The sequence below is a fragment of the Penicillium digitatum genome, chromosome 4 (genome assembly GCF_016767815.1).
Source record: "Penicillium digitatum chromosome 4, complete sequence".
Classification (NCBI taxonomy): Eukaryota; Fungi; Ascomycota; class Eurotiomycetes; order Eurotiales; family Aspergillaceae; genus Penicillium; species Penicillium digitatum.
In genome coordinates this window covers 1,800,848-1,826,202 of record NC_089387.1, presented here as the reverse complement: position 1 = coordinate 1,826,202, position 25,355 = coordinate 1,800,848, and the positions used below count along the sequence as shown (strand labels likewise).

Sequence of the window (25,355 nt, the reverse complement as noted above, 5' to 3'; positions counted from 1 at the left end):
AATGACTTCCAACAATATAGAATAGCATAGTTGGCTGGAAAATTTTCGGATGGCTGGCCAACCTAACTTGCGAGATTAGGTAGACTCATTGGGATTTACAACTTTCACCCACAGATGTTAACATCTCTTGATCATTTTGATAGCCTACCTTTAGTGCCATCAAAGAAAGTCCAGTTTATCAGTTTTGAGGCGGCCAGAGAACAAGGCTAAATATCAGGCAAAGTGCAAAATCGACCATCGCATAGGGCATTAAATCCCATTTCTGACACATGAATTGCTCGCCATCTACATAGGCAGGCCAAAATTTCTCGTCATGGCGGAAATTGACAGAAGGAAATTATAAACATATTAGAAACAGTCATGTCTTTTTTTTTTCTAGCTTGGGCTCATAATTCCAGAAATGCTTGGTCAATATTTCACTGCAGGTACGTAGAGTGAATATGTACATTTAAGAAAACACCGACCCCCAAATTTGATCATAACAAACCAAGCAAAAGTGAGATCTCCTCGGTCCATTAAACTCTAGGAAGAGTAATGCGCAACGCTCGAGGGGACACGCTCGTCGCATTACCATCATGATCTAGTGCGAACTCAAACTCTGGGAGACCCACGTTGCCATACACCACAGATTCAAGCAACATCCATGAAAAACAGGATCCAACAAAAGGTCCAGCTTGTTCCGAGATATCAAAACTATAGATGACAGCCAAGAAAGAAATCAGTCCTGGGGTCTCAAGACCACTAGGTTGTAGACGAATGCTGATTGCAGAGCGATCTGTCACTCCTTGCAGACCCATCAAACTCTCAATCATGTCGACTGAGTTGCTGGTCCATTCTGAGACGACCAAGCCAGCCCCGTCGTCGGCCGAGATGGTGATTGAGAAATTGGAGGAGCCATTCATCAAGGCATAAGTGCCCCCAAAGCGTTCAAGGGCTTGGCTCCTGGCGACTTCATCAAACGCGGGAAGCATTATGTCCGCAACAATCTCCCCGATTGCTGACGCCACCGTGTGTGAGTTTCCACCGGCAACTAAAACCGTGAACCCGGCATTGTGATCTGGTGAAAGAGCAATAGAACTGGAGTACATTCCGAAATCTCCAGCCTTAGTGTACAGGTCAACCCGACGAGGTGTCAAAAATGAATAAATTTCCCAGGGGGCTCCCACGGAATGTTGCAGGGATGATGTGTGTGCTACCGGCTTCAGCCACCGCCTTGTCACGGCAGGGTCAACAAAAGTGCTGGAAAGAACAGCACGGCCGAATGTAGCCATATCCTTTGCGGAGGAGAAGATGCTTCCAGCGCTAGCCATGTGTAAGCTATGCATCTATAAAACAGTTCATTGGCACTCACGGAGCTTCTTCGCCAAGATCGAAATCAAACCAACTGAAACTCTCGTTGTGTGGAATCACTGCCAAGCTGGGGTCTGGGCCACGAAGACAGGAGCGAGTCAAGTTGAGTGGCTTGATAAGACGGTCTATTAAAATATCTTCATAGTCGGCTTTTGCAATTGACTCCAAGACGTAGCCCAGAATCTGGTATCCTGAATTCGAGTATATTGGTGTCTGTGAGGTCGGAGTCAAGGGATCTAATAGCGAGTTAGGGCCCCGTCCAGATTCAGCGGAATCACCCTACTCACGCGTTCTCAAAATGCCATGGAAAAAATCTTCAAACCATTCCCTCTATCAGTCAAACAATTCGAGCGATTATGCAAGCCAACAAAACTGACGTACCTTTCCTATTGCACGTATGCTCCTTCCCACAAGTCAACTGCTCGTTTTTTGGAAGCGAAGGGAACCCCATGCTTTGGACAAGGTCTGACTGGAACCCAAAGTCTCCAAATGCATCTAGAATCCAAGGTCAGTTTTCTTTTCACGTTCACACTTGGATCGGCGAGGTATGGCCATCGTACAGTCTCTTGCAAGGCCCGCTTGGTGACTAGCTAGTTCGCCAATGGTCACATCGCTCCATTGCAAATAATTAATTTTGTCATTTCTTTGCGCTGGGCTATAGGTTTTTCGCAGTTCAGGCACGTATTTGGAAACAGGCTCGTGGAAGTATCGTGTCCCTTCAAAGGTCATGAAGAGAAACATAGTCCATAGCTTTGATATGCTGCCAATGCGGAACATCGTATCCTCGTCTACCTCTTGGACCCCGACAGAGCCAGCTCTAACTGGATCGTCTGTGTGGTAGAAGCCAAATGCCGACTCGTCCTCTTCGCTGCTGAAAATCTGCACTGCGAACGATACAGAAGATAGACTTCCATTCTCAATGGCTTCATTGAGCTTTGAGGTTAATTCTTCGGCTTTGCCGAGAAAGATGGGATGCTCTGAAAGAGCAGTAGGGGCAGGGAATACCGGTCCCAAAAGAGGACATCCAGATGGTTGGATAGCTTCGGCTAAGAGAGGCAATGCCGATAACGTCCACTGTACGCGCATTATAAAAGACAAATCAAGACGTAGGCCAAAAAATGGGTGTATAGTGTAGATCCAAGTATCGTAGGCCGGAATTTGCATCCTTATATGCAGGACCAACCTTAAATTGCTGGTATGAAGAATTGGTGTTGTTAAATTCTCATTCAGGGTCCAGGAATGTCTTGGGTTACACTCCGGCAGTCGTACCTTCAAGTAGTCTAGGATGGTTAGTTTGGAGCCGGCGTCAGGCTAAATGTGATAAAACTCCTACAGATTGGTCAAGTCATGTACATATATCTCAATATCTAAATCGAAGAGTAGGGCGCGACTATCCCCGCGTAGTTAGTCTGTACACTGTCGTGTTAAAATATCCTTGTTATCCTTGTCAAACTAGCCATCATTGCCCTTATAGTCGACCATTAATTTGTAGATTGTTCTCTCCGCTCAATGCGAGAATTATATTTCGTTGTGAGATGCAGATAACTTAAAACTACATTTCAGTCGCATGGGGTGGTTTTTTGTTGATCTGCCGTCGGCCGAACCACCTCACTGGTTCCCGCACGCGATGCACCAATCGAAAGTCATGGGCCTGTTCCAGAAACGAAGGGAACTGAATCGAGGAACCCTAGTTTCTTGCACGGCTATAACAGGGAAAAGAGATGTGGAGGCCACAGCAGTTGGGTACAACTGGGTGCGATGTATGTAAACAACTGTGTTTTAAGTGACAAGGTCTTTTGATTCGGCCCGTCCACGTATGACTCCCACTTAATCTTGAGAATATAATTGAAAAATAACATGCGACGGAGCAATGAGGGTGAAATTCAAAAGAATACAACAAAAAAACACGGGGCTCAGCCGGGAATCGAACCCGGGACCTCATCTAAATTAGGTAATTTCTTTGAAACCAGAGATTTCTCCCGAAAGATGAATTATCCCACTAAACCACTGAGCCGCATTAGATATAGTTTGGCAGTTCTGTCATCATTACACATCTGCCAGAACTACTAATTCAGACAACCCAAACAAACAGAACAATAGATAGGTCGCCGTGGAATGCCAACCTACATAGCCCTGCATAGCCCAGAGTTCCTAACAGGAATCTCTATTCTCCTATCTTTGCATTGTTTCCCAGTGTCTTAGTACAGCACCCCAACCGAACGTGTTCGAAAGACAAATCAAGTTTATTGAAGAAAAAAACTCTAGAGAAGAACCCCAAGTCAACGGTCTTGATAATTTTCTAACTACCAATCCAACCAAGTCCACAAGGAAAAAAAATAGGTTATGTTGAAATTGCCTACAGGTCGACATTTGGGATGAATTGATCTATTTAGGCATTCTTCGCTGACTAAAATGTCAATCTGATGTTTCTACCTTCGCATCTTCCCTGATTGGACGTTTCGAACAGCAGATTACGTGACGATTGCACTTAATTGTCTGTTACCGCCTTTAACTTGATCTCGGCATTTCAGTCTCACGAGACCCGGAGCGTGGCACCTAGGCGTTAAATGTTTGCGACGTTAAGCTTGAAAGTCCACCCACATGGATGAGCGGACACAGGTTGTGGCTGTTTTTGGAACACTGCATCATCTACTATAGCAGCAATCTGGGTTCTTTTGAAAGACAATATCTCAATTTACATCTCCCAGATAAACCCACAAAAAAACCCACCAAAATTAAATACTTACACCCGATATGCGCAAATTGTATCAACGAATTAGCCAAATCTTACACCTCATGCAGCTATAGCAAGGGCGACGGGTGCAGCTATAACAGGTTCAATCTCAAACCTGATTTGCGGTGTAGTCGAATTACACCATGTCACAACACGAGTGATCTTCATCGTGCCCCTAGGGAACGAAGAAAGAATTAGACAAGCCACAGCTTTACCCAACTTCGTCCCGAGGAGCTCTTGATACTCAGCACTACCATGCTCAAAGAACATACACGCCACGTTTCTCGACTGTGACCAGTCAGCACCCACTCTGGGGTAGAGCTCGTAGAGTATGTATGGAGCTGTTTCTTCATTGCTGACATTCGTGAAGATAACATGCCTCAGAGTTTTCAAGTTAAAATCAAGCAAGTATTGAGCCCGAGCAACCTCATTCCAATGCGGACCATCTTCCCTGTAAATTCTCTCCGCAACAATAACACCATGAGCAACCCGGTGTTCAAATTCGTTAGCATCGAGCGCGTTCGGCCCCGGACCCTGTCGGAGATGTGTGTAGCGGTATCGCGGACCGCCGCGAGCAATATTCATCGATTCAATGTCACCACCTGCTAGTGCCATGGGCTCGACTGTGAAACACGATTCATCGATTTTCCAAGGCATTGGTTGCGCTTCGTCGATCATCTCCTCTATAGTTAGTGTTGCCGGTTGGATTCGGCAACCTGGCACTTCCGGGTTGTCGAGCCATGCTTGGTATTGCGCTCCTGTCTTTCTGTATCTGGTGACATCCTCCGCAGTCAGTTCGATCCCGGGTCTCGCTCTCCCGCCTGCAGCGTCGGTTGAGCCTTCAAGGCACTGGCGCTTGCTGCTGCCGCTACTGCTGCCGGATCCATACAGACCTCTGTGTTCAGCATCGGCTCGAGCTTGGCTATCTAGGGAGCGTCGACGTCTCCTGTCACTCGAATTAGTAGGCCATGATTGGCTTGAATGGTCTGATTCTTCAAGCTCCCCCGAGCCATCACACATCTCTTCATCGTCATGTTGGTTCAAGTCGAGGCTGTCTTCATCAGCTCCATTATAGTCCTCTTCGCCGGTATTGTATTCACCTGTACCAGCCGTACTCACGCAAATAATGCCTTCTCCTGATTCTGGGATTGATTCATTTTGGGACTCACTGATGCTGGCATCACTCATCGCATGAACAATGCCCGTGTGTGAATTTCTGGCTGCGACAGAGCAAAAGTTCCCGCCAGATGAAGCCTCGTTGGATTCAGTATCACTTACCTCGGGTGGGCTGTTAGTGTGGGGATTTCTTGCTGAGTGGGAACATGGGTCATCACCAGACGAAAATTCCTCGTTACGGTTTGTCTCCCCCACCGCGGGCCTTACTCCTGGATGAGAACTTTTGGTGGAAAAGGGAACCTCCCTGAGTGGGGAAGATGGAGGATAATTATCATCGCTGCTATCCTCATCCTTACTACCTTCTTCGCTGTCGTCTTCGCCTTTGCTGCTGGTTTGCGGCTGGTTAGTAGGAGCTGCGCCTCTGACTACATTTTTAGGATGTGGTTGACGCAGGGAGCGCTTTGGTGCTATTTCCCATGGGCAGTTAGGTTGGGCTGCGAAAGAGCCACCGTCGGAGTCACAATCGCATCGGCGTCTTGGGAAACAGATTAGCGAGTGATGAAATGCCCTCAACATTTTTCTGACTGTTGTAGTATAATTCAACTGATTGAGAACGGATTTCAGTGAGTCAAGGTGTTGTTTTTGGATATCGAGCTTGAAATGAGTGCTATGAGAAATTCAGAGGGGGGTTTTATAGGTAGCTTTGGATATTTGAATGGGCTTTGTTGAAGTCATTGTTAGGCTTGTCATAATAAAATGTAACAAAAGTTCGCCAGGAATAGGGCCAATGAATAAAAAACCAATGAATAGACAAGGGATCCAAACATAGCCTTGAAAGACAATGAAACTCGACGTGAAGCAGATAAGCTCGAGTAAACAATGCAAACAAGAGAGTATCATAGACGAAGATATGGTAGATCAACGTAAACATAGTAACCTTGAAACCTAAGAGGGTTGCAAGAACAGAAGATAAAGGTCTGGACTTGACGTTAGTGAAAGAATTGCCAATACCAGATCTTGCATCAACTGGACAATCTCACCATGGAGAATAGGATGTAGAACCTCTGCTGTGTATATCATGCTACCAATCACCCACATCCGGGAGACTGATGAGGGGGAATTCAATGGGGGGGGGGGGGGGGGGGGGGGTGTTTAAGGGAAATGATTTTACTTCAGAAACCAGACAACATGTCAAGAAAAAAGTGGGACATTAGAAGTTTCAAATTCTTGATGTGCTTAACTTCCTGGCCATCTAGTTGAGTGATACTTGAGTACAACTCATTCATTCATCATCGTCAGATATATTATATACAGTTGGTAAGGTCTTAACAATTAAACCTCTGATTTAAACATTCTCCTTCTGGTCGATCGCACCCTTCTCCTCGGTGTGCATCCATACTTCCACCTCAGCAGCCTCACCCTGTGGCAGATGACGAGCCATGGAGACAATATCCCACGGCGTCGGGGCATCGCGGAAGACGTGATTCAAAGCCTCCAGGTTTCGGTTCATCGTCTCGGGGTAGAAGAAGTAAACCGAGATTGGAATGCAGGCCGAGATCACAGCGTACATAATGTAGTACTTGTATCCGATGGTGTCGAGCGCGACCGGAGTAATCATGACGACCACAAAGTTCCACAGCCAGTGGTTGCCAGTCGAGATGGCGGACATGGCGACACGGAGACGCATAGGGGCGACTTCGGTACAGTAGAGGAAGTTACCGCCGAGGAAGCCGACAGGATAGAACGAGTTGAAAAGAAAGATGAAAGCAGCCGAAACAATCGAAGCATTTCTGTTGTCCTTGAAGCTGTCGGTGATGGCGAGGACAGTCATGCAGACCGACATACCGGTACCGCTGATAATGAAGATCTTTCGGCGGCCGAGTCGATCGATGGCGAAGAAGGCGATGAAGCTGCAAAGGAACTTCCAAGTCATGGCACATGAAGACAGAATGCGAGCCAGGTCGCTGTCCATGTGCAGGTTCTCTTGGAAGATTGTTGACACGTATGTTGAGATCAAGTTGCCACCACACATCTGCTGGAAGAATTGCAGTGCGACGCACAGACAGAATCGGTATAGAAGACGCTCATCGTCGGGTTTGCTGAAGCTGAGGATATCTAAGAGGGAGGCGCTGTCGACCGTACTCTCAAGGGAGGTCTCGATACCAGCGATTTCGACACGGACGGCCTCATCATCTTCCGACAACCCCTTGTAGGCAGCTAGACTGCTGGTGGCCTCTTCAATACGACCAACTCGCACGAGCCATCGAGGAGACTCAGGGAGCAAAAAGACCGAAAACAAGACAACGACGGAGAAGAAAATGGAAATTGCCAAGGGAACACGCCACTGCAGTGAGCCGGAGATTTTGCTCAAGCCAAAATCAATCCAGTTACAGAGAACGTAACCCAAACAGATACAGATACCATCCACGACAACGTGTTGTCCACGATGTTTGGCTGACGTGCACTCGGACTGCCAAACGGGAACGGCGACACTCAATTGACCGACACCGAGACCGAGGACGAGACGGCCGACGACGAATTGGGGGAGTCCATAAGCGGCGGTCTGCAGCACTTGGCCGATGATTGTAAGAATCGCACCTAAAAAGATGGTCTTGCGGCGACCGAGGCGGTCACCCAGGAATGTACACGACAAGGCGCCAAACAGAGCGCCAAGCTGGAAGGATCCGATGACGGCACCTTTGCTTGTGGAGTTTTTTGCGCGTTGGGCGCCCGTAGTGTTGATTGTGTCAATTTCAGGGAACAACCCGACCCAGCTCTGCAATGTGGACAGAGGGCCCAAGCCAGACTGGTTGTAACCGAAGACGATGAAGGCCGGCGCTACGATGAGCAAGGCCTGAGCTACGCTCAGCGCCTTTCCTCGGAATAACGTGGGCATGTCGAAGTGTGTGTATGAAAGGTCAGCCTGAGGGATGTGAGAAGCAGAGGGAGAATGGTGGCCGGTCTCTCTAGGGGTTTATACCCTTCCACGGTTAACCCTTCTCGTGGAGACCCCGCATCAAAAAAATTCATCCATGTTCTGTACAGATTACCTGTGGGATGGCGAATTTCACAGTGGATTACATCTATCCACCAAGGTGCCACATTTTAGTCAAATTCCCACAAATGTCCGACTGTGACTCGATCATGTCGCCGACTCCACGGGGTATGTTTGGTCCCGGTGTGCAAGGATCCCGCGCTTCGCCACTCCCGAATCCCGAATCAAAACCACCTCCCCCTCCCCTGGTGATCTATTAGGGTCGACAACCAGAATTGGTGGGATGATCTGGGCTGTCGTTCAGGGCTAATTGGGGGGGGGGGGCGAATACCGAATGATGTACGGACCGATCCCATGACTCTGCATCACAGGGAAGGCGAAAGTGTTTAGGGTAACTTGTTTTCCGACTGTTGCATGAAAGTTTTCCGGGTTTCGGTTTAGTTTACAGGTGGTCACTCATTGCCTAACTCGGCGACATTGATAGGTCCAGAAAAGGCTTGAGCTAGCCCCAAAGGCTTGTCCACCGCCAAGCGCTAAGACATACCGATGTAAATTTAACCTGTGGGGTAAGGGGAAATGCAATGCACCCCACCCTCTCGGTCACTCTCCGGATTTGTATTACCGTACCCTGTTTCTTACAGATCGTGGGGGATTGTATCGAAAAAAAAAGAGAGTCTTCTCGGTAGGCGAGCCACGTTGTTCTTTACGATCTGTTCGGTATACTCCCTAGTGGATCCCTTCCCGTCTTCCCCGAGAGATGTCCGAGAAGAATTGTTGAGAAGACTCGGCATGAAACCGCCACACCGTGGACGTATTCGGCTCACCCGTCGTCAGAGATTTCAACATTATTTGCGGGGTCTAGCGGATGTCTATGATAAGGTAAAATAGCTGACGAATGACCACATGGATGAAGGAAGCAAAGGTCAGCGGTTTTTGTAACGGCCCAAGTGAAAGAACCAGCATCAAGTTACTCCGTACACCGTACACCGTATAGCTTGGAACCTAACAAATGGATGTTCTCGGCATTTCTCTCCCGCAATGTACTGGTATGTTCCGATTACATCTATCCCTTCAAATCCTTGGTCAGGCCATAGTACAGAATTTAATCACATACGATTGCAGCGGTAAAAACTTATATCGGTTAGCCACGGAGGACCATTTGCCTGAGAATCTTTAATCTCGGGAATCCTGGGCTCTGAAGGATTCATATAACAAGTATGTTGTCTTCTGTACGGAGTACTCCGTCTTGATTTTCAAAATGGCCCTAGAGATTAATGGCTGCATCACATTCACATGCCTTCTCTGTGTGTGGCCCGGTTTCTTGCCCCCGTGATGTAGTCCGACACTTGGGGTTCGACCTCCCTGGCAATTCAACGGGGGTTCGTTTCATTTCAACAATCCAAGGTACCCTCTTGGCTTAATTGCTCACCGCAGAGATCAATCTCCTGAACAATACCACCCGCTAATAGCTTCGGGGCCTTCCGCGGAAGAGATCGTTAAAGTTGCAACGGTCAAAAGCTCATGAACATCCCGGGCCCCTGATCATGGCCTCTGCCAAGGCAATTGCATACGAATTACGTAGTAGATTTAGAGCAACTGGATTGAAAGCTGGTATAGTATTTCCGGGTAATACCATAGCCATTCGACTAGAATTCAATTTAAATGTACTCTGATCTGTGGATTTTGGAGCACAGAAACCAATGCAACCTCTCACCGAGAGTCAAAATCCTTGAAGGCCAGAACTTCGGTTCAAACTCTAATGCAAACTTTGATCGTGTATGTTTTGTAGTTTATTCTCCTGTCGGTCAAGTTGAAGAGTGAAGAAACCCTATGTTGTGGTCGTTACACTGACAGATTGGTTGAAACAACCAATTCGCCAAAAATCTCCTCTCTTAACAGAAGGTCAACCTACCATGAAAGAATTTTAATACCATCAGCGATAAGCTTCGACGATGTTGTATGCACACAAACGTAATAGATAGTGGACGCCTGGGCTGTGACCTTGACCGTTCTGGGAAACGACGTAAGAAATCGACTGCCCGATGGTGTGTGTGCGAGGCTGGGTGGATCCTGAGATCTGAGGCTCACAGGACAACCATCTTCTCGACGTCGTCTCCGGTTTTGATAGTGATACACATTAAAGCGCTGGCTGAGATGATAACATCAAGGGTCGAGGTGAAACATCGACTGCACCATTGCCTGCATCTAAAATTCTGTCAGCTAAACGCTGGTGTGCACCAGAGCAAGTTGCTACAATTATGTAGGCCTTGATCGCCAACTATATCTCCACTATCGCAGCCTCATCTCCATGTGTGCCTGGATGATAGCGAAAGGGTCATGTGGTTCACTCGAGTTGATCGAAAAACAAAATCAGGCTTATAGGTAATTGCAGATTGATGCCCCTATATGACATTCGAATTTAGATCCAATTTAATCAAACAGGGGAGGGAGGTATGATTTCTTTTTCATGCGATCAAGTAGGCAGAATTAAAAGCGGTCGGGAATCAGCGAATTGCAGTCTGCACTGCTGAATGACCTCACCTTGGCAGGTAATTTCCAGCCTATCTTTCCCCTACCACCCAAGTTCACGTTGTCGCAAATCACAATGGACACGCAAGAAGATGTTGTGCCAACCGAGTCCCTTTTCCGCCCAGCAAAAAAGCGCAAATTCATGCGACGACGTCCCGATGATGAGACCCCAGACATTGAAGAGGCCGATGACCAAAATGGCAATCCTGGCGCGTCGCAAGCTTCGGGGAGCAGTAATCTTCGGCGTCCACGCCCAATTAGAAAGGGCGGCATTGGATTTTCTACCGAGTCACGACTAGGAGATAATCAGGGCCAGCAAGTAGCACTATTACCAGCGGCAGGAGAATCTGAGGATGAGAAAATACGAGCAATGAATGAACGTTTCACAGGATATTCCGGTCAGACAGTGGATGTTGACAAGCACATGTACGAATCTTTTCCTACAGCTGATCGTCTCCTTCGTTTAATGTGGACTAACGAGATAAGGATGGCATTCATAGATTCCGAGATGGCTAAGCGCTACCAACCTGAATCAAAAGTGGATCATTCAGGTTCCATACAACCAACCCAAGAGGAAGTCTCCGGAGGGCTGTCGCTGCCTGGACATCAGACACGCGAACCTGCATCGCTAGGCAAGCTCCATGAAATCGATCTCGGTCAAGAAGCCACATTGCGAAACATTGCGCGGACAGAGGCCGCGACTCGACAGATGGCTGAGAAGGGAGAACTGCCAACATCGGCGGATTATGCTGCATCAGAGATGGGTCGTCCTGGCCCAGACGGCAAGTCGTGGCGCAATCGGAAACAGAGGACAGATGCCGACATTGCAAGAGATCGTCTTGTAGAGGAGGTACTACGTGAGAGTAAATGTGGGTTGTACTCAATCGAAATCTCACAGAGTCGTTGTCTTTGCTAACACTGCTGTCATAGTGGAAATATATGACGAACACGAGGAGGAAACCCAGCTTGATGACCAACAGGCGGCTGATGACCGAGTTGCTGAGCAATTCAGACGAGACTTCATGGATGCGATGCAGTCTCGGCGTCGGACTCGACCCGCAACAAAACCGGTGGCCAATATTGAAGCGCCTCGGGGTCCGAAGCTTGGAGGCAGTCGCAGTGCAAGAGCTGCAATGCGGGAAAAAGAAGCACAGGCGGGAAAGAAATAATCATTGTCCTCAGCCAACACGGCTGGCTTTCCCTTGTATGGACTTATTGTACTTAATCCTTTGCAACATCTGCTTTTACTCGATACACATACGATACCATAGTGACTTTGCGCCAATGCTATTTCTCACCTCCTTTTCGACGTGCCGCAGACTGACCACACTATATTGACCGTGGGTGATCGGTGATTTCTGGCCAACCTTATAGTTCCTTCTCCTTGCTAAAATCAAAGAGGAAAAAAAACCTTCGAAGTATCTCGGGTACAAGGTTTACAGAACTATCTCAAGTCCAAATAAACATGTAGTTATAACGAAAACCCTAACCCTTTCAAAGACAAAGGCCGCCTAACCAGCTACCAATTTTCTGTATGATGTATGCGGAGACATGCCATGAGGTTGTTGTAGACCAATGCCTTCATATAATATTTGGCCAAGTCTCAGATTTATGTTTTAGATAAGAGACCTAAGATGCAAAGGAACAAATTCGAGGAAAAAAAAGGTAAAGGAATTGACATCTTGTCTGTCAGCCACATCTGGACCAGTATAGATCGTTTTGCTTCTCTTCTTGAGACGTTTCGGATTATAGGTAGACCCGACCGACTCACCAGTTTGTCTTCAATTTCTCGCACGGAGCAGGTACCTTGATTAAAATCCTCTTTACATCATCATCACTTGACTATCAAAACGGTGAGAACATCTAAAGGGCCGTGCTTAATGTCCTACCTAGGTACCCTTGGGAGGCCTGTCCGATTAGTCATCATAGCTGTTGTTGTAGGCATCTGGGAGGTCCAAGGTTAGAATGACTAAGCCTGAGATTGGACTTCCCGTTTGGGTTCCAATGCCAAAGCTAAACCCGCACCAAAAAGACCCGCCCTGCTTCTGCCTCCAACCAGCCCCTCTGATTGTCTGTCCGATACGCATGGTCACGTCTTGATTTGTCTTCAGGCAACTTAATTCAAAACTATTCACATGATACTTGTGACAGTTCCAACCCCCGTCCTAGATATACCCGCACAACTTTCGCGATGAACCCTTCCAACCCACCTCAAGCTGCCGAGTACGGTGGAGGTATGTGAGCCCAGATATACCATTCCAATTGCGCCTGCTGCTATGATCTCAAAGAACACTTGGTCGCTATCAACCGCGCAAGATGCTAATAATCGCGTGACCATAGATGAGGTGTCAGCTATTGTCCTAGACCCGGGATATTCAACCACTCGCGCGGGCTTTGCTGGTGAAGATGCTCCGAAGTCGCTGATCCCAACCTGCTATGGAAAATACAACGCAGATGGCCAAGAGAAGCTCGTATTTGGCGATGACGTATTCGTTACCCCACGACCCGGCCTTTCCATCTACAACCCGATCGGCAAGGATGGAATCGTTGAGGATTGGGATATGGCAGAGAGGGTGTGGGAGCACTCATTTATTTCGCGACTCACCGGCACGAAAGCGGGCAACCCCTTCCAGAACGGATTAAACGATGTCTCCGCAGATGAGCTCCCTACCGAAATGGAGGTGGAGTCAGAGGAGAAGCCTTTGTCGGACAGCCCACTGTTGATGACAGAGCCTGGATGGAACCCGGCGAAGGCACGCGAAAAGACCATTGAAATTGCAATGGAGAAATGGGATACCCCGGCCTTTTATCTCGCGCGCAGTGGTGTTCTTGCTGCGTATGTATCCCAGGCCCATTGACTGTCGCATCTCGACCATTCGCTGACCCAATACCACGCGTAGTTTCGCTTCTGGCAAGGCTTCTGCCCTTGTTATTGACATTGGAGCTTCCAATATCTCTGTTACCCCAATCCACGATGGCATGATTCTGAAACGGGGCGTGCAGCACTCTCCGTTGGGCGGTGATTACATCTCGTCGCAGATCAAGGCAATCTTCAAGGCCAACTCCCCACAACCCATCACAATCACACCGCATTACCTCATCAGCTCGAAGTCAGCCGTCGAAGCTGGCCAACCACCCCAAGCGAATTACAAGACCTTCCCCGCCGACAAGGCACCCGACGCGTCGTACCGTGCTCTGCTTGAGGAGCGCACACTGTCCGAGTTCAAGGAATGTGTCGTCCAGGTTTGGCCCGGGCCTACAAGGCTCTCAGCCCCCAGTCCCACGGGCGTCTCCAACGAAGAAATGGCCCGAACTACCCCCGGTCGCCCATTCGAGTTCCCCGATGGATACAACCAAGTCTTCGGTGTCGATCGTTTCCGTGCGGTGGAATCTCTGTTTGATGCCAAGGCTGCCCTTCCAGACCCCGAATCGTCTTACCCTCCCCCAACACCGGCTCAGACTATCCCAGAACTTGTCAGGGCTTCTTTGGCTGGTGTTGATGTCGACCTCCGCCCCCACCTGCTGGCTAATGTCGTTGTGACCGGTGGATCCAGCTTGCTCTATGGCTTCACTGATCGGTTGAATCATGAACTGATGCAGATGTTCCCTGGCCCCAGGGTGCGGGTCACTGCTCCCGGTAACACCTCCGAGCGCCGCTTCGGCTCCTGGATCGGAGGAAGTATCCTGGCCAGTTTGGGAACTTTCCACCAAATGTGGATATCCAAGAAGGAATATGAGGAGCATGGGCCGAACATTGTGGAGAAGCGTTGCAAATGATTCCATTTTGTTGCATTTCACCCCACTTGGTTTTTGTTTTTGATGTTTATGGGCGTTACTGCGCTACCCTTGGGCGCTTGAAAGGGGGTTTTGAGCAACTCCGGATCTGGCCTGTCTGCAAGGAAGGACCTACAAAACTGATCTTGATATTTCGTGTACGACTAATGCCACTTGATTTGATTTGTCTGAGAATAATATGCAAGACATGAAGGTGCACAGCAGTGTAGATCAACTATGCAAAGATATGTGCGGGGGCACTGGGGAGTGATGGCAATGACATCTGATCTATGTGAGATGGACTTGTTTTTCCGGCTTTCCTATAATCGTCCACAAGGTCCAGTGTTCAATGTGAGAAGTCTATTGGCGGAAATGCTTATTCTTCTGCATCGATGCGTTGGCAGCCAACACATCAAAGCCGGAGTGGTCCGTGTTTCAATTATATATGTTGGCCATCCCTGCCCAGGTGGACTTTCTGATAATTTCTTCCCCCATGAGCATTGCCAAAACACTCTTGTGCACATTGATTCGGGAAAACGACCAGGAAAAAAAAAAAGGAAAAACACAACGGAAATCAAACGCAGCGCACATAATCATTGACATATATCATCATCATCATCGTGAATTCGAGAATCCATGAGTACAAGAAAAAAAAAGCAAGACTATACCGTCAACATCGTTACATCCGAGGCTGCGGACCAAACACGCTAGAGTCTACAGTATATGAAAACAATCAAAATGTGAGACGGTCAAGGGCATAGAAATGGAAATGAAAGGGATATCGTGAGTCGAGGTTAAAGGTCAAAGTTGGCAGACTCACAAGGGACAGTATCCTCACCGGCTAGCTCGGGCAATGAGCCAGTGTAGGACAGCGTCAAGATTGGTCTCCTCTTTGGCGCTGATACCATAGCAGCTTACTTCTCGGTGGGTGATGGATTTCAGGTCCATCGCCTCGATGATCTCATCAACAGACAATTTGTCTGGAAGATCGGACTTGTTCCCGAGGACCAGGAGGGGGATGCTATCCAGCGTTGGCTTTTCCATTAGGTCGTGAAGTTCCTCCATCGCGACTGGGAGAGCAGCGCGGTCTGCTGCATCCACAATATACCTTGGTTGACTTTGGTTAGCATTCCGGAAGGGAGAAAGGACCCGTGAAACGAGGAAATAAGCCAGTCTTACACGATCGCGTTGACGCCCCGACAATACCGTTCCCACATCGGCCGAAATCGAGGTTGGCCGCCCAGATCCCAGCTGCGGAGATGTGTTAGCGCTGCTGTGCTTGATCGGAAAGGAAGAACATACCACTTCAGGGTCACATGGCCTTTCTGCACTTTTTTGGTGTTGAATCCGATTGTTGGGATGGAGCTACACGGATGAGATTAGAGACTGGCTAGGATTGAATGATCTCAGATGTGAGATCATTTACAACCTACTCAACAGTGAACTCTCCACCCTACTCCATGCCGTCAGCAACCGGGACCCATAAGGACTAATCAGATTGATTTACCGCCAACACGCGCAGCAGAGAAGATTTTCCGGCATTCTGAAGACCGATCATGGTGACATCCATCTCACTGGCCCTACATGGAGTTCAGCACGGCTTCATCAGCGGGGACGGGCCGTGGTCTCCCGAGGACTGCATATATCAAACGGCCCACTTACCAGAACATCCTCAGAAGCCAGTCATAGATAGCACGAAATATGCCGGCCATGGCGATGAGAAGGGAATGTGAAAATGAAAATGAAAAGGAAAAAAAGAGAATGGAGAAAAGAGACAGTAGAGTAAAAATAGAACACCCCAAAAAAGAAATCCAGCCAGGGAGATTAAGAACTGAGAAGTTGCCTTGTGTGTGGAAAAAGCTTAGGATGACAAAAGCCAGAGAGTGGGGTCAATTTTGTATCAGCGTAACAGGCTGATGTTGTTGATTTCTTGATTTGACAAAGAGATCAAAGGCAAGGGAAAGGCAAAAAGAAGAAGAAAAATATGAGAGCGTCACACCGTAACAAGAAATCAACCCAGATGCAATAATTTAAAAGGCCTATCATTAGAAGGAACGGTGTTTTAAGGGGATCACCGCCGGCAGATGTTCATAGAAAAGGACATTGGATCTACAACTGTCTAGGGAGAATTGACCAATCTACCTACACACATGACCTGAGGGCGCTTACGCTCCATTGGCCTCAAATTGAAGGGAGGGTGGACAGCGTTGTGCAGCATATCCAGCCCGTGTGGCGTATGTTGTAGTTGCAGATTTCCACAATTCTAGCCGTTAGTCTTGCAAGTTAAATCAATCTAGAGTTTAGGATTAGGGGGATCAAGAGAATAAGTTGCAGTTGAACTAGAGTTTCTACAACAACATGAACAGGATGAACAGGATGAACACACTGAACCTCAGTTTGGGCACCTCAGGCCATGATGCATATCACCACGTGATGATAAGCTTCCGGCTCCACCCTCGAAAAATTTCCCCAAGCAGAACAGACCTCTCGTCTTCGTTTGGCAGCTGCTATTGTCGGTTCAATTCCTGTGGTCTAGTGGCTGATATTACATTGGGCGGAGGAATCGAACCGATCCAGTTGGGCTTTAATCTTTACATTGAAAGTCACATTTATTGTGCCATTTGGTCTTTCTTTTTTTCTATACCGCATCAACCGGCTTCTGAGAGCTGCGAATCTCCATCATGGCGCCCGCAGCCACAGAAACGCAGTGGTCAGTCGAATACGACACTCTACGACGGGAGAACCTGTTCAAGAATCCTCCGACGGATCACACAGCTTATCCATCGTTGGCCGAGTCGATTCGACCGCATATTGATTCTTTCAATGCTCTCTTCGACGACAGCAAGATCCTAGAGGCAGGTTTGAAGGATATCGGTATCAAGACCTTCCTAGATGGTGAACTCGAAACGTATGAGCAGAAGAAGGCACGCCAAGCAGAAGGCATTCGCCCACCGAAGCGGAATCGCTTAAACGTCCGCGTGCGTGAAATCTTCCTCGACAAGCCTACCCTGCCTCCCGCCAACAAATACGCCACCCGAAACCGTGAAATCTACCCTTCAGAATGCAGAGAGCGCCATTCGACGTACCGTGGAAAGCTCCGTGCTCGTCTCGAGTACCAGGTCAACAATGGAGACTGGATGGAGTCTGTCCGCGAGCTGGGTAATGTCCCGATTATGGTACGCACCAACCGGTGTCACCTTGAAAAGGCTACTCCCGATGAACTTGTTCGACACAACGAAGAATCGGAGGAACTAGGTGGTTTCTACATCGTCAACGGTAACGAGAAGCTCATTCGTATGCTGGTCGTCGGCAAGCGCAACTACCCCATGTCCATCATTCGTGGTTCTTTCGTCAAGCGTGGTCAGACCTACACAAAGTTCGGTGTTCAAATACGATCGGTTCGTCCCGATCAGACTTCGCAGACCAACGTGCTTCACTACCTTTCCGATGGAAACGTCACCTTCCGTTTCTCATGGCGCAAGAATGAATACCTTATTCCCGTGATGATGATCCTCAAGGCACTTGCCGAGACCAACGACCGCGAAATATTTGAGGCCATTGTCGGTGGTGCTTCCTCCAAGGGCATGAAGAACACTTTCGTCACGGATCGTGTCGAGCTTTTGCTGCGAACCTACCATGCCTACCAGAAGCACAGCCAGTATGATTGCCGGTCCCACCTCGGCAAGGCTTTCCGACCTGTACTCGGAGTCCCTGCTGACATGCCTGACGAGGAAGTTGGCACAGAGTTCCTCCGCAAGGTTGTTCTCCCCCATCTTGGAAATGAGAATGTCACTGAGGCTCAAGACTGGGACAAATTCAAGTTGATTACTTTCATGATCCGCAAGCTTTACTCTACAGTTGCAGGAGACTGTGCTCCTGACAATCCTGATGCCGTCTCCAATCAGGAAATTCTGCTTGGTGGCTTCCTTTACGGAATGATTCTGAAGGAACGTATCGAGGAGTGGCTCCGTTCATTCGGCCCCATTGCTAGAGATTGGTCCATCCGCAACAACGGCGCAAAGTTCACCGATGAAGCGTTTGAGCGAGACTTCCTTTCCAAGATCGTCAAGCGATCAAACGAGAACATTGGTAATGCACTTGAGTACTTCCTCTCTACTGGTAACTTGGTCAGTCCTACTGGTCTCGATTTGCAACAAACCTCCGGTTACACCGTCATTGCAGAGAAGATCAACTTTTACCGTTTCATCAGTCACTTCCGAATGATTCACCGAGGTAGTTTCTTCGCTCAGTTGAAGACTACCACCGTCCGTAAGCTGCTACCAGAAAGTTGGGGTTTCCTTTGCCCGGTTCACACTCCTGATGGATCGCCTTGTGGTCTGCTCAACCATTTGGCGCACAAGTGTTTCATCTCGACGGACAACCTGGATGTATCTCAACTGCCTCGGACTCTGGTTCAGCTCGGTGTCCGGTCTGAGTCTTCCGTGGCTCTGGATGAGAGCGTGGTCGTCCAGTTAGATGGCCGAATCATTGGTTACTGCTCGCCTAAGCAGGCCCAGAGGATCGCCGATACCATCCGGTACTGGAAGGTCGAAGGCAAAAACAACATTCCTCGTGAATTGGAAATTGGATATATTCCCAACTCAAGCGGCGGTCAATACCCAGGTGTCTACATGTTCTCCCAATCAGCGAGAATGTACCGCCCTGTTAAGTACCTCGCGCTGGATAAGCTGGATTATGTTGGACCGTTCGAGCAACCCTTCATGGAAATTGCCTGTGTGGAGTCTGACCTGATCCCCGGTCTTTCGACCCACATCGAGTTTACGCCCACGAACATCCTCTCTATCGTCGCAAACATGACCCCCTTCTCCGACTACAACCAATCTCCACGTAACATGTACCAGTGTCAAATGAGCAAACAAACCATGGGTACACCAGGCACCTCGATTGCCCACCGTACCGACAACAAGTTGTACCGCATCCAAACGGGTCAAACGCCAATTGTACGGCCACCTCTCTACAACGCCTACGGTCTGGACAATTTCCCCAACGGAATGAACGCAGTTGTAGCTATTATCTCCTACACCGGATACGATATGGACGATGCTATGATTATCAACAAGTCCGCACACGAACGTGGCTTCGGCCACGGTACAGTCTACAAGACCAAGGTCGTCACTTTAGCCGACAACGATTCCCGCCGAACCAAGTCCAAGCGTGAGGTCACCAAGCTGTTTGGATTCGCCCCCGGCGACGAGGTCAAAGAGCAGGTGCGCAACATCATCGACGAGGACGGAATGCCGCACCTAGGTGCTCGCGTTAAGGAAGGTGACAAGATCGCGGCCTGGCACAACGTCCGCTTCGATCCCGCGTCTGACTCGTACGTCAACGTCGACGGAGTCACCCACTACATGAAATACAAGGATGCCGAAGAAGGTTACGTCGACAGCATCCGTCTCATGGGTTCCGAGTCTGGCAACGAGCCTGCTCAATCGCTCAGCATCAAATACCGCATTCCCCGAAAGCCCGTCATTGGTGACAAGTTCTCTTCTCGTCACGGTCAGAAGGGTGTCTTGTCTCAACTCTGGCCTGCGGTCGACATGCCCTTCTCTGAGAGCGGCATGCAGCCCGATCTGATTATTAACCCTCACGCTTTCCCGTCCCGTAAGGCCCCGTTACTCCTAAGATCAAAAAAAACTCACTCGTCTAACGCATTCCCAGGTATGACAATCGCTCAAATGATTGAGTCCATGGCCGGCAAAGCCGGTGCCATGCACGGTCTTCCGCAAGACTCCACTCCCTTCCAATTCTCCGAAGAAAACACCGCAACCGACTACTTCGGCGAGCAGCTCCGCAAAGCCGGCTACAATTACTACGGTAACGAGCCGTTGTACAGTGGTATCACGGGTCGCGAGTTCTCCGCCGACATCTACATGGGTTTGGTATACTACCAGCGTCTGCGTCACATGGTGAACGACAAGTTCCAAGTGCGTACCACTGGTCCCGTCAACGCGCTCACGGGCCAGCCCGTGAAGGGTCGTGCGAAGGGTGGTGGTATTCGTGTCGGAGAGATGGAGCGTGATTCGCTCATTGCTCACGGTGCGGCTTTCTTGCTGCAGGATCGTCTCATGAACTGCTCCGACGCCCAGCACACTTGGATTTGTCGCAGCTGTGGTTCATTCTTATCCACTCAGGTTGCTGTTTCTGGCTCCTCCCGCTCTCGCACCGCTATTAACCCCGGTGCAGCCGCGGCTGCTGCCAAGGCTGCTCCTAATCAGCAGAGCACTAATGCTCATGCTGGTTCTGCTATTGGTGCTTTGGGTGGTGTCAATGGTGTTGTGCGTTGCCGTCGCTGTGCCCGCGAGGCTACCTTTGATGACTCCCGCGCTGAAGTCTGGGAAGATGGCGATGGACACCGCTACGTTGGTGGTGACAATGTTACGATCGTTGCTGTGCCTGGTGTCCTACGGTACTTGGATGTTGAGTTGGCGGCCATGGGTATCAGGATGAAGTTCCTGGTGGAGAACTGATATACTGGTCTCTGACTGGGGATCTTGAAAAAAAAAATTCGTTTCAATGTTTCAATGTCATAGGTGGCGTATACCTGGTTTAATGATTATGCTCATCTGCTTCTTGTTCTATTTCAATTTTTTTTTGCAAATATTCTTTGGTGTCTGAACTGCATTTCCTAACAAAATCACAAGTGTTCAAGAAAGAAATCGAGGTTTGTGTATAAGCTTAAGCTACTTCCAGCTACAATCAATCCTCTCTACCAAGGCGTTCAACTATCTCAGGATCTCATATAAACAAGAGGAATAATCATTTCACTGATAAAATGTTTTGGTACATATCAGTCTCGCTATACTCTCAACACTTCCTCCAGATTTCGAATCTCAGATATTCGCCTGAAACCGAGCCTTACTCCCCTTCGAGCTCACTCTGAACCGGTGTGCCCAGACGGGAACCCTTGTGCGTACCTTGTTCTAAAGTAAAACATTCAACTCAGCATAAGAGCGGTCTTTGGGCTCAGGAAGTTTGAAGAACGACCAAAAAAGATGGAGAACGCACAGTCCGTCCCCAAAGGATCCTGACTTGGCCCTTCAGTCTCACACACCCACATTCAGCATATAAGGAGTAATCATGCCAATCACCAGATCGAGCACGTATACATAGTTCTCGTCAGCACAACCATCTTAGTGCGGAGTCAAGACGAAGGCATATCTGAAAACAGCGAGATACAAACTGGCCCGATAGTCGAATCATACACGAGCAACACAACACAGATCCCGTGGCCCACGAGAGCGAGGTAATCACCGGCGCGGTCTACATGAACCCAATCACCAATATGATAACAGCCAAGATCGTTGAACCGCCCACGTATAGCGTGAGACGACCGAAGCAAGTCCAAAAAAAAAAAAACGCTACGAGCTAAACATACCAACAACTTCAATCCCATATTGCGCCAGCGAAATCGTGAACGACTGCGAGTCAGCCAGCCCAGCACGCTGGTAGAAAACGGTATTCCATTCGACAACTGCCACACAGAATCTGCACTGCCCATACACAGCACGCGATCTCCGTGCGTCGCAGGTCAGTCCCCTCAAAGCGATCCATTTCCGAAGCACCAGCCTCGGTCTGCTACTTTATGGTATTCGTATACACAACTATGGAAACAATTTCCTCCGCGCTGTAATTTTGGTCTCCGCGCGCGTGAGCTGCTTCAAACACTTGATGATGTCTTCGCGCCTGCCCTTCTGCACAAGCCACCGCGGGTTCCTGGGTACGAGGCACACTCCGATGAAGATCCGCACCGGCCACACTCACTGGATCCCAAGGGGAATGCGGTCTACACACTGGTCAGTGCCAATGGAGGCTCTGACGATGATTCCAGGTTCTGCCATGTTGTGAACTGAACTAGATCGAAGATTGGTATTTCATGCGGGCGTCGTCGGAAATTTTTGTACAAAATTGTGCCGATGGTCGTTGATGGTAGTCCATAATGAGCGATGACAGGACCGGCGTTCAATTGGGCCACTCATCCGTTGAGTCCAATCCTTTTTTTAGTTTATTCAACGAGTAGGAAGAGTGGCAAGGGGAGACTTGCCAGGGTTGATCTGCACTGAGTGAGCTTGAGCCAGCCCACCATCCTCCGATTTTCTGGGAGAGTCAGAATTGACTTAATGCTGGTCCAGGTCGGGATCAGGGTCCAGCTAGTGCTCTGTATCTTTTTCGGGTTTGCTATGTCCTCTGGCCGTGCATCGTGTTGGCCACTTTAGGGCTGTTGGGTTTCCCGAATCGGCTAGAGTCAGCTGGAAAGCGCGGGCTGATTGGTGAGATGTCGGCCCGACATGTTTACCCCTCTCACCATCGGTCGATTGAACTTGACGGAGATCAGTTAGGCCCGGAAGAGAGACGAATCGGCATAAAGCACCCTCGGTATTTCACATGATTAGATAGTTGGACAGATCGGGATTCTCTCCGGATCGTGCGATTCAGTGGGAAGTGGAAATCCCTGCTATGCTGAAACAACCCCTGACTCTAACCAAAAAGGCCGCAGATAAATGAGTGGTGCAAGTCCTCACCGATCATGACTGTTGGCCCGACAATGAGTCAGTGAGAGATCACTTGCCCTCCCTACAAGGGTATCGGAGGAGCCTGGACTCCATCGAGCTATGGAGAGGTACATAGCGCAACGATCATCTAAACCCCAACGGTGTAGCCGTATATAATATATTGCTTCCTCGGTTTCTCGGATTTTGGACTTGGTTTTTTTTTTTCTCTTCTAGTACCTTTGATTGGATTCAAACTTCCTTATATTCATCATGTCTCCTGCTATCGTGAGCGAAAAGTGGTGGAAAAATTCCATCATCTACCAAATCTACCCCGCGAGCTTCAAAGATTCCAATGGCGATGGTATTGGTGACATCCAGGGCATTATCTTGTCGCTCGATTACATCATAAGCCTTGGTGTAGATGTGATTTGGCTGTGTCCCATGTACGACAGCCCGCAGATTGACATGGGCTACGATGTTGCCGACTACCAAAGCGTGTATGGCCCATACGGCACTGTCCAGGATATGGAGACCCTCATCGATGCCTGCCACAAGCGAGGACTTCGAATAATTTTAGACTTGGTGGTGAATCACACCTCGGACCAACATAAATGGTTCAAAGAGTCCCGCTCTTCAAAGGTAAACACCAAGCGCGACTGGTACATCTGGAAGCCCGCAAAATACGACAGCAATGGGAGTCGCCAACCGCCAAACAACTGGCGCAGTATATTTGGAGGCAGTGCGTGGAAGTGGGACGAGGCAACAGAAGAATATTATCTCCATCTGTTCTGTGTTGAACAGCCCGATGCAAATTGGGAGAATGCCGAGACTCGCCAGGCAGTTTACGAGGAGGCAATGGAATTCTGGCTGAAGAAGGGTGTGGATGGTTTCCGTGTTGATACGGTCAACATGTACAGCAAGCACCCTGAGTATCCCAATGCTCCAATCCTTGATCCAAAATCCGACACCCAACCGGCTTTCTCGCTGTTCTGCAACGGTCCTCGTATTCACGAGTACATGCGCGAGATGAACGAGGTGCTTTCCAAGTATGATGCAGTGACTGTAGGTGAACTACCAAACACACATACCGTGGAGGGTGTTCTGCGCTATGTTTCAGCGGCAGAGAAGCAGCTGAGCATGGTCTTCCAATTCGATCTCGTGAACCTCGGCCATGGCAAGGACTATAAGTTTCTGACCACTTTGCCGGGCTGGAACCTACGAGAACTGAAAACTGCCGTGCAGAGTACACAAGATATCATCAAGGGCACCGATGCATGGACCACAGTATTCATGGAAAACCACGACCAGGGCCGCTCCGTGAGTCGTTTCGGCTCCGACAAGACACCGGAGTTGAGAGTTCGGTCTGCTAAGATGCTTGCCATGATGCAAGGCACCCTTTCCGGCACGCAGTTTATCTACCAGGGCCAGGAGATTGGAATGGTTAATGCGCCCCGGGAGTGGACGATTGACGATTACAAAGACATCGATAGCACCAACTACTATCGAATGACAAGCAAATTGTCTGGCGACGACCCAACCGCGTTGAGCGCGGCCATGGACTCGCTACAGCATTTGGCGAGAGATCACTCCCGACTTCCGATGCAGTGGAGTGCGGAGGTCAACGCGGGCTTTTCGCCGGCCTCAGCAAAGCCGTGGATGCGCCCGAATGACAATTATCCCATGATCAATGTGGAATTCCAGGAGAAGGATCCCTCTTCTGTTCTCTCCTTCTGGAAACAAATGAAGGTGCTGCGCAAGGAGTATGCAGATCTTCTGGTCTTTGGAGAGTTTGAGATCATCGATGAGCCAAATCAGAATGTCTTCACCTATACCAAGACAGCCCACAGCCAGACTATTTTGGTGGTTCTCAACTTCTCGAATACAACACAAAAGTTCGAAAGGCCAGATTCTGTGAGGAGCGAAGATTGGAAATTGTTGGCTAGCAATGTAGATGGGCACAAGGAGGACTTGGAGGCGTTTGAGGGAAGAGTGTTTTTGGTTTAGAGCTGGGATCTCATGCCGGTGTGATAGGGCACACTTAAATTGGGTTAAACTAGAATCAAATATCCTTCTCGAACAATTCGATTCCGATCTTATATCCAATCTTCTATGTAAACTCTATGACCTCGGGACATACCTGATCTTAAAGCCGCGCCAGTTCCACACCGGATCGTCCCGGATTCACACCTCAGCCTTGTCAAGCGTTTCATATGTACATCTTAGGCCTACATAGGTAAGTTGGACATGTTCATCTCTCATCCCAACAACGAGAGAGTCTCGGTTACTACGACCTGGGCTTCTTCCACCTCCGTGAAGCAATCAGCATGATCCAGATGCTGCGCATCAG

At 48.9% G+C, this 25,355-nt stretch overlaps 8 protein-coding genes and 1 non-coding gene across 9 annotated transcripts; 4 read left to right on the top strand and 5 right to left on the bottom strand.

Moving 5' to 3' along the window:
• Window positions 1–515: 515 nt before the first annotated feature.
• Window positions 516–2,436, bottom strand: Pdw03_0610 (Beta-lactamase-like protein; the record flags this gene model as incomplete). Its single annotated transcript, XM_014680383.1, has 4 exons — window positions 516–1,302; window positions 1,352–1,586; window positions 1,732–1,845; window positions 1,911–2,436. The coding sequence occupies 4 exons, from the start codon at window positions 2,434–2,436 to the stop codon at window positions 516–518; spliced, it is 1,662 nt and encodes a 553-aa protein (XP_014535869.1).
• Window positions 2,437–3,259: 823 nt separating this feature from the next.
• Window positions 3,260–3,364, bottom strand: Pdw03_tRNA127. The gene has a single exon. It is a non-coding gene; the product is annotated as a tRNA-Pro (tRNA).
• Window positions 3,365–4,144: 780 nt separating this feature from the next.
• Window positions 4,145–5,776, bottom strand: Pdw03_0609 (uncharacterized protein; the record flags this gene model as incomplete). Its single annotated transcript, XM_014680382.2, has 1 exon — window positions 4,145–5,776. The coding sequence occupies one exon, from the start codon at window positions 5,774–5,776 to the stop codon at window positions 4,145–4,147; it is 1,632 nt and encodes a 543-aa protein (XP_014535868.2).
• A 769-nt stretch (window positions 5,777–6,545) lies between these two features.
• Window positions 6,546–8,096, bottom strand: Pdw03_0608 (MFS sugar transporter, putative; the record flags this gene model as incomplete). Its single annotated transcript, XM_014680381.1, has 1 exon — window positions 6,546–8,096. One exon carries the CDS (start codon window positions 8,094–8,096, stop codon window positions 6,546–6,548), a length of 1,551 nt encoding a protein of 516 aa, XP_014535867.1.
• Window positions 8,097–10,800: 2,704 nt separating this feature from the next.
• Pdw03_0607 (Hepatocellular carcinoma-associated antigen 59) lies at window positions 10,801–11,893 on the top strand (the record flags this gene model as incomplete). Its single annotated transcript, XM_066099663.1, has 3 exons — window positions 10,801–11,150; window positions 11,211–11,593; window positions 11,655–11,893. 3 exons carry the CDS (start codon window positions 10,801–10,803, stop codon window positions 11,891–11,893), a joined length of 972 nt encoding a protein of 323 aa, XP_065957390.1.
• Window positions 11,894–12,915: 1,022 nt separating this feature from the next.
• Pdw03_0606 (Actin-related protein 4) lies at window positions 12,916–14,501 on the top strand (the record flags this gene model as incomplete). The annotated part of the gene is made up of 3 exons (XM_014680379.1): window positions 12,916–12,958; window positions 13,065–13,560; window positions 13,625–14,501. The coding sequence occupies 3 exons, from the start codon at window positions 12,916–12,918 to the stop codon at window positions 14,499–14,501; spliced, it is 1,416 nt and encodes a 471-aa protein (XP_014535865.1).
• An 831-nt stretch (window positions 14,502–15,332) lies between these two features.
• Pdw03_0605 (Small GTPase superfamily, ARF/SAR type) lies at window positions 15,333–16,210 on the bottom strand (the record flags this gene model as incomplete). Its single annotated transcript, XM_014680378.1, has 6 exons — window positions 15,333–15,606; window positions 15,678–15,749; window positions 15,801–15,863; window positions 15,932–15,951; window positions 16,006–16,078; window positions 16,161–16,210. The coding sequence occupies 6 exons, from the start codon at window positions 16,208–16,210 to the stop codon at window positions 15,333–15,335; spliced, it is 552 nt and encodes a 183-aa protein (XP_014535864.1).
• Window positions 16,211–17,179: 969 nt separating this feature from the next.
• Window positions 17,180–20,986, top strand: Pdw03_0604 (DNA-directed RNA polymerase; the record flags this gene model as incomplete). The annotated part of the gene is made up of 2 exons (XM_066099662.1): window positions 17,180–20,120; window positions 20,178–20,986. The coding sequence occupies 2 exons, from the start codon at window positions 17,180–17,182 to the stop codon at window positions 20,984–20,986; spliced, it is 3,750 nt and encodes a 1,249-aa protein (XP_065957389.1).
• A 2,292-nt stretch (window positions 20,987–23,278) lies between these two features.
• On the top strand, window positions 23,279–25,012 carry Pdw03_0603 (Maltase; the record flags this gene model as incomplete). Its single annotated transcript, XM_066099661.1, has 1 exon — window positions 23,279–25,012. The coding sequence occupies one exon, from the start codon at window positions 23,279–23,281 to the stop codon at window positions 25,010–25,012; it is 1,734 nt and encodes a 577-aa protein (XP_065957388.1).
• Between the last annotated feature and the right edge of the window lie 343 nt (window positions 25,013–25,355).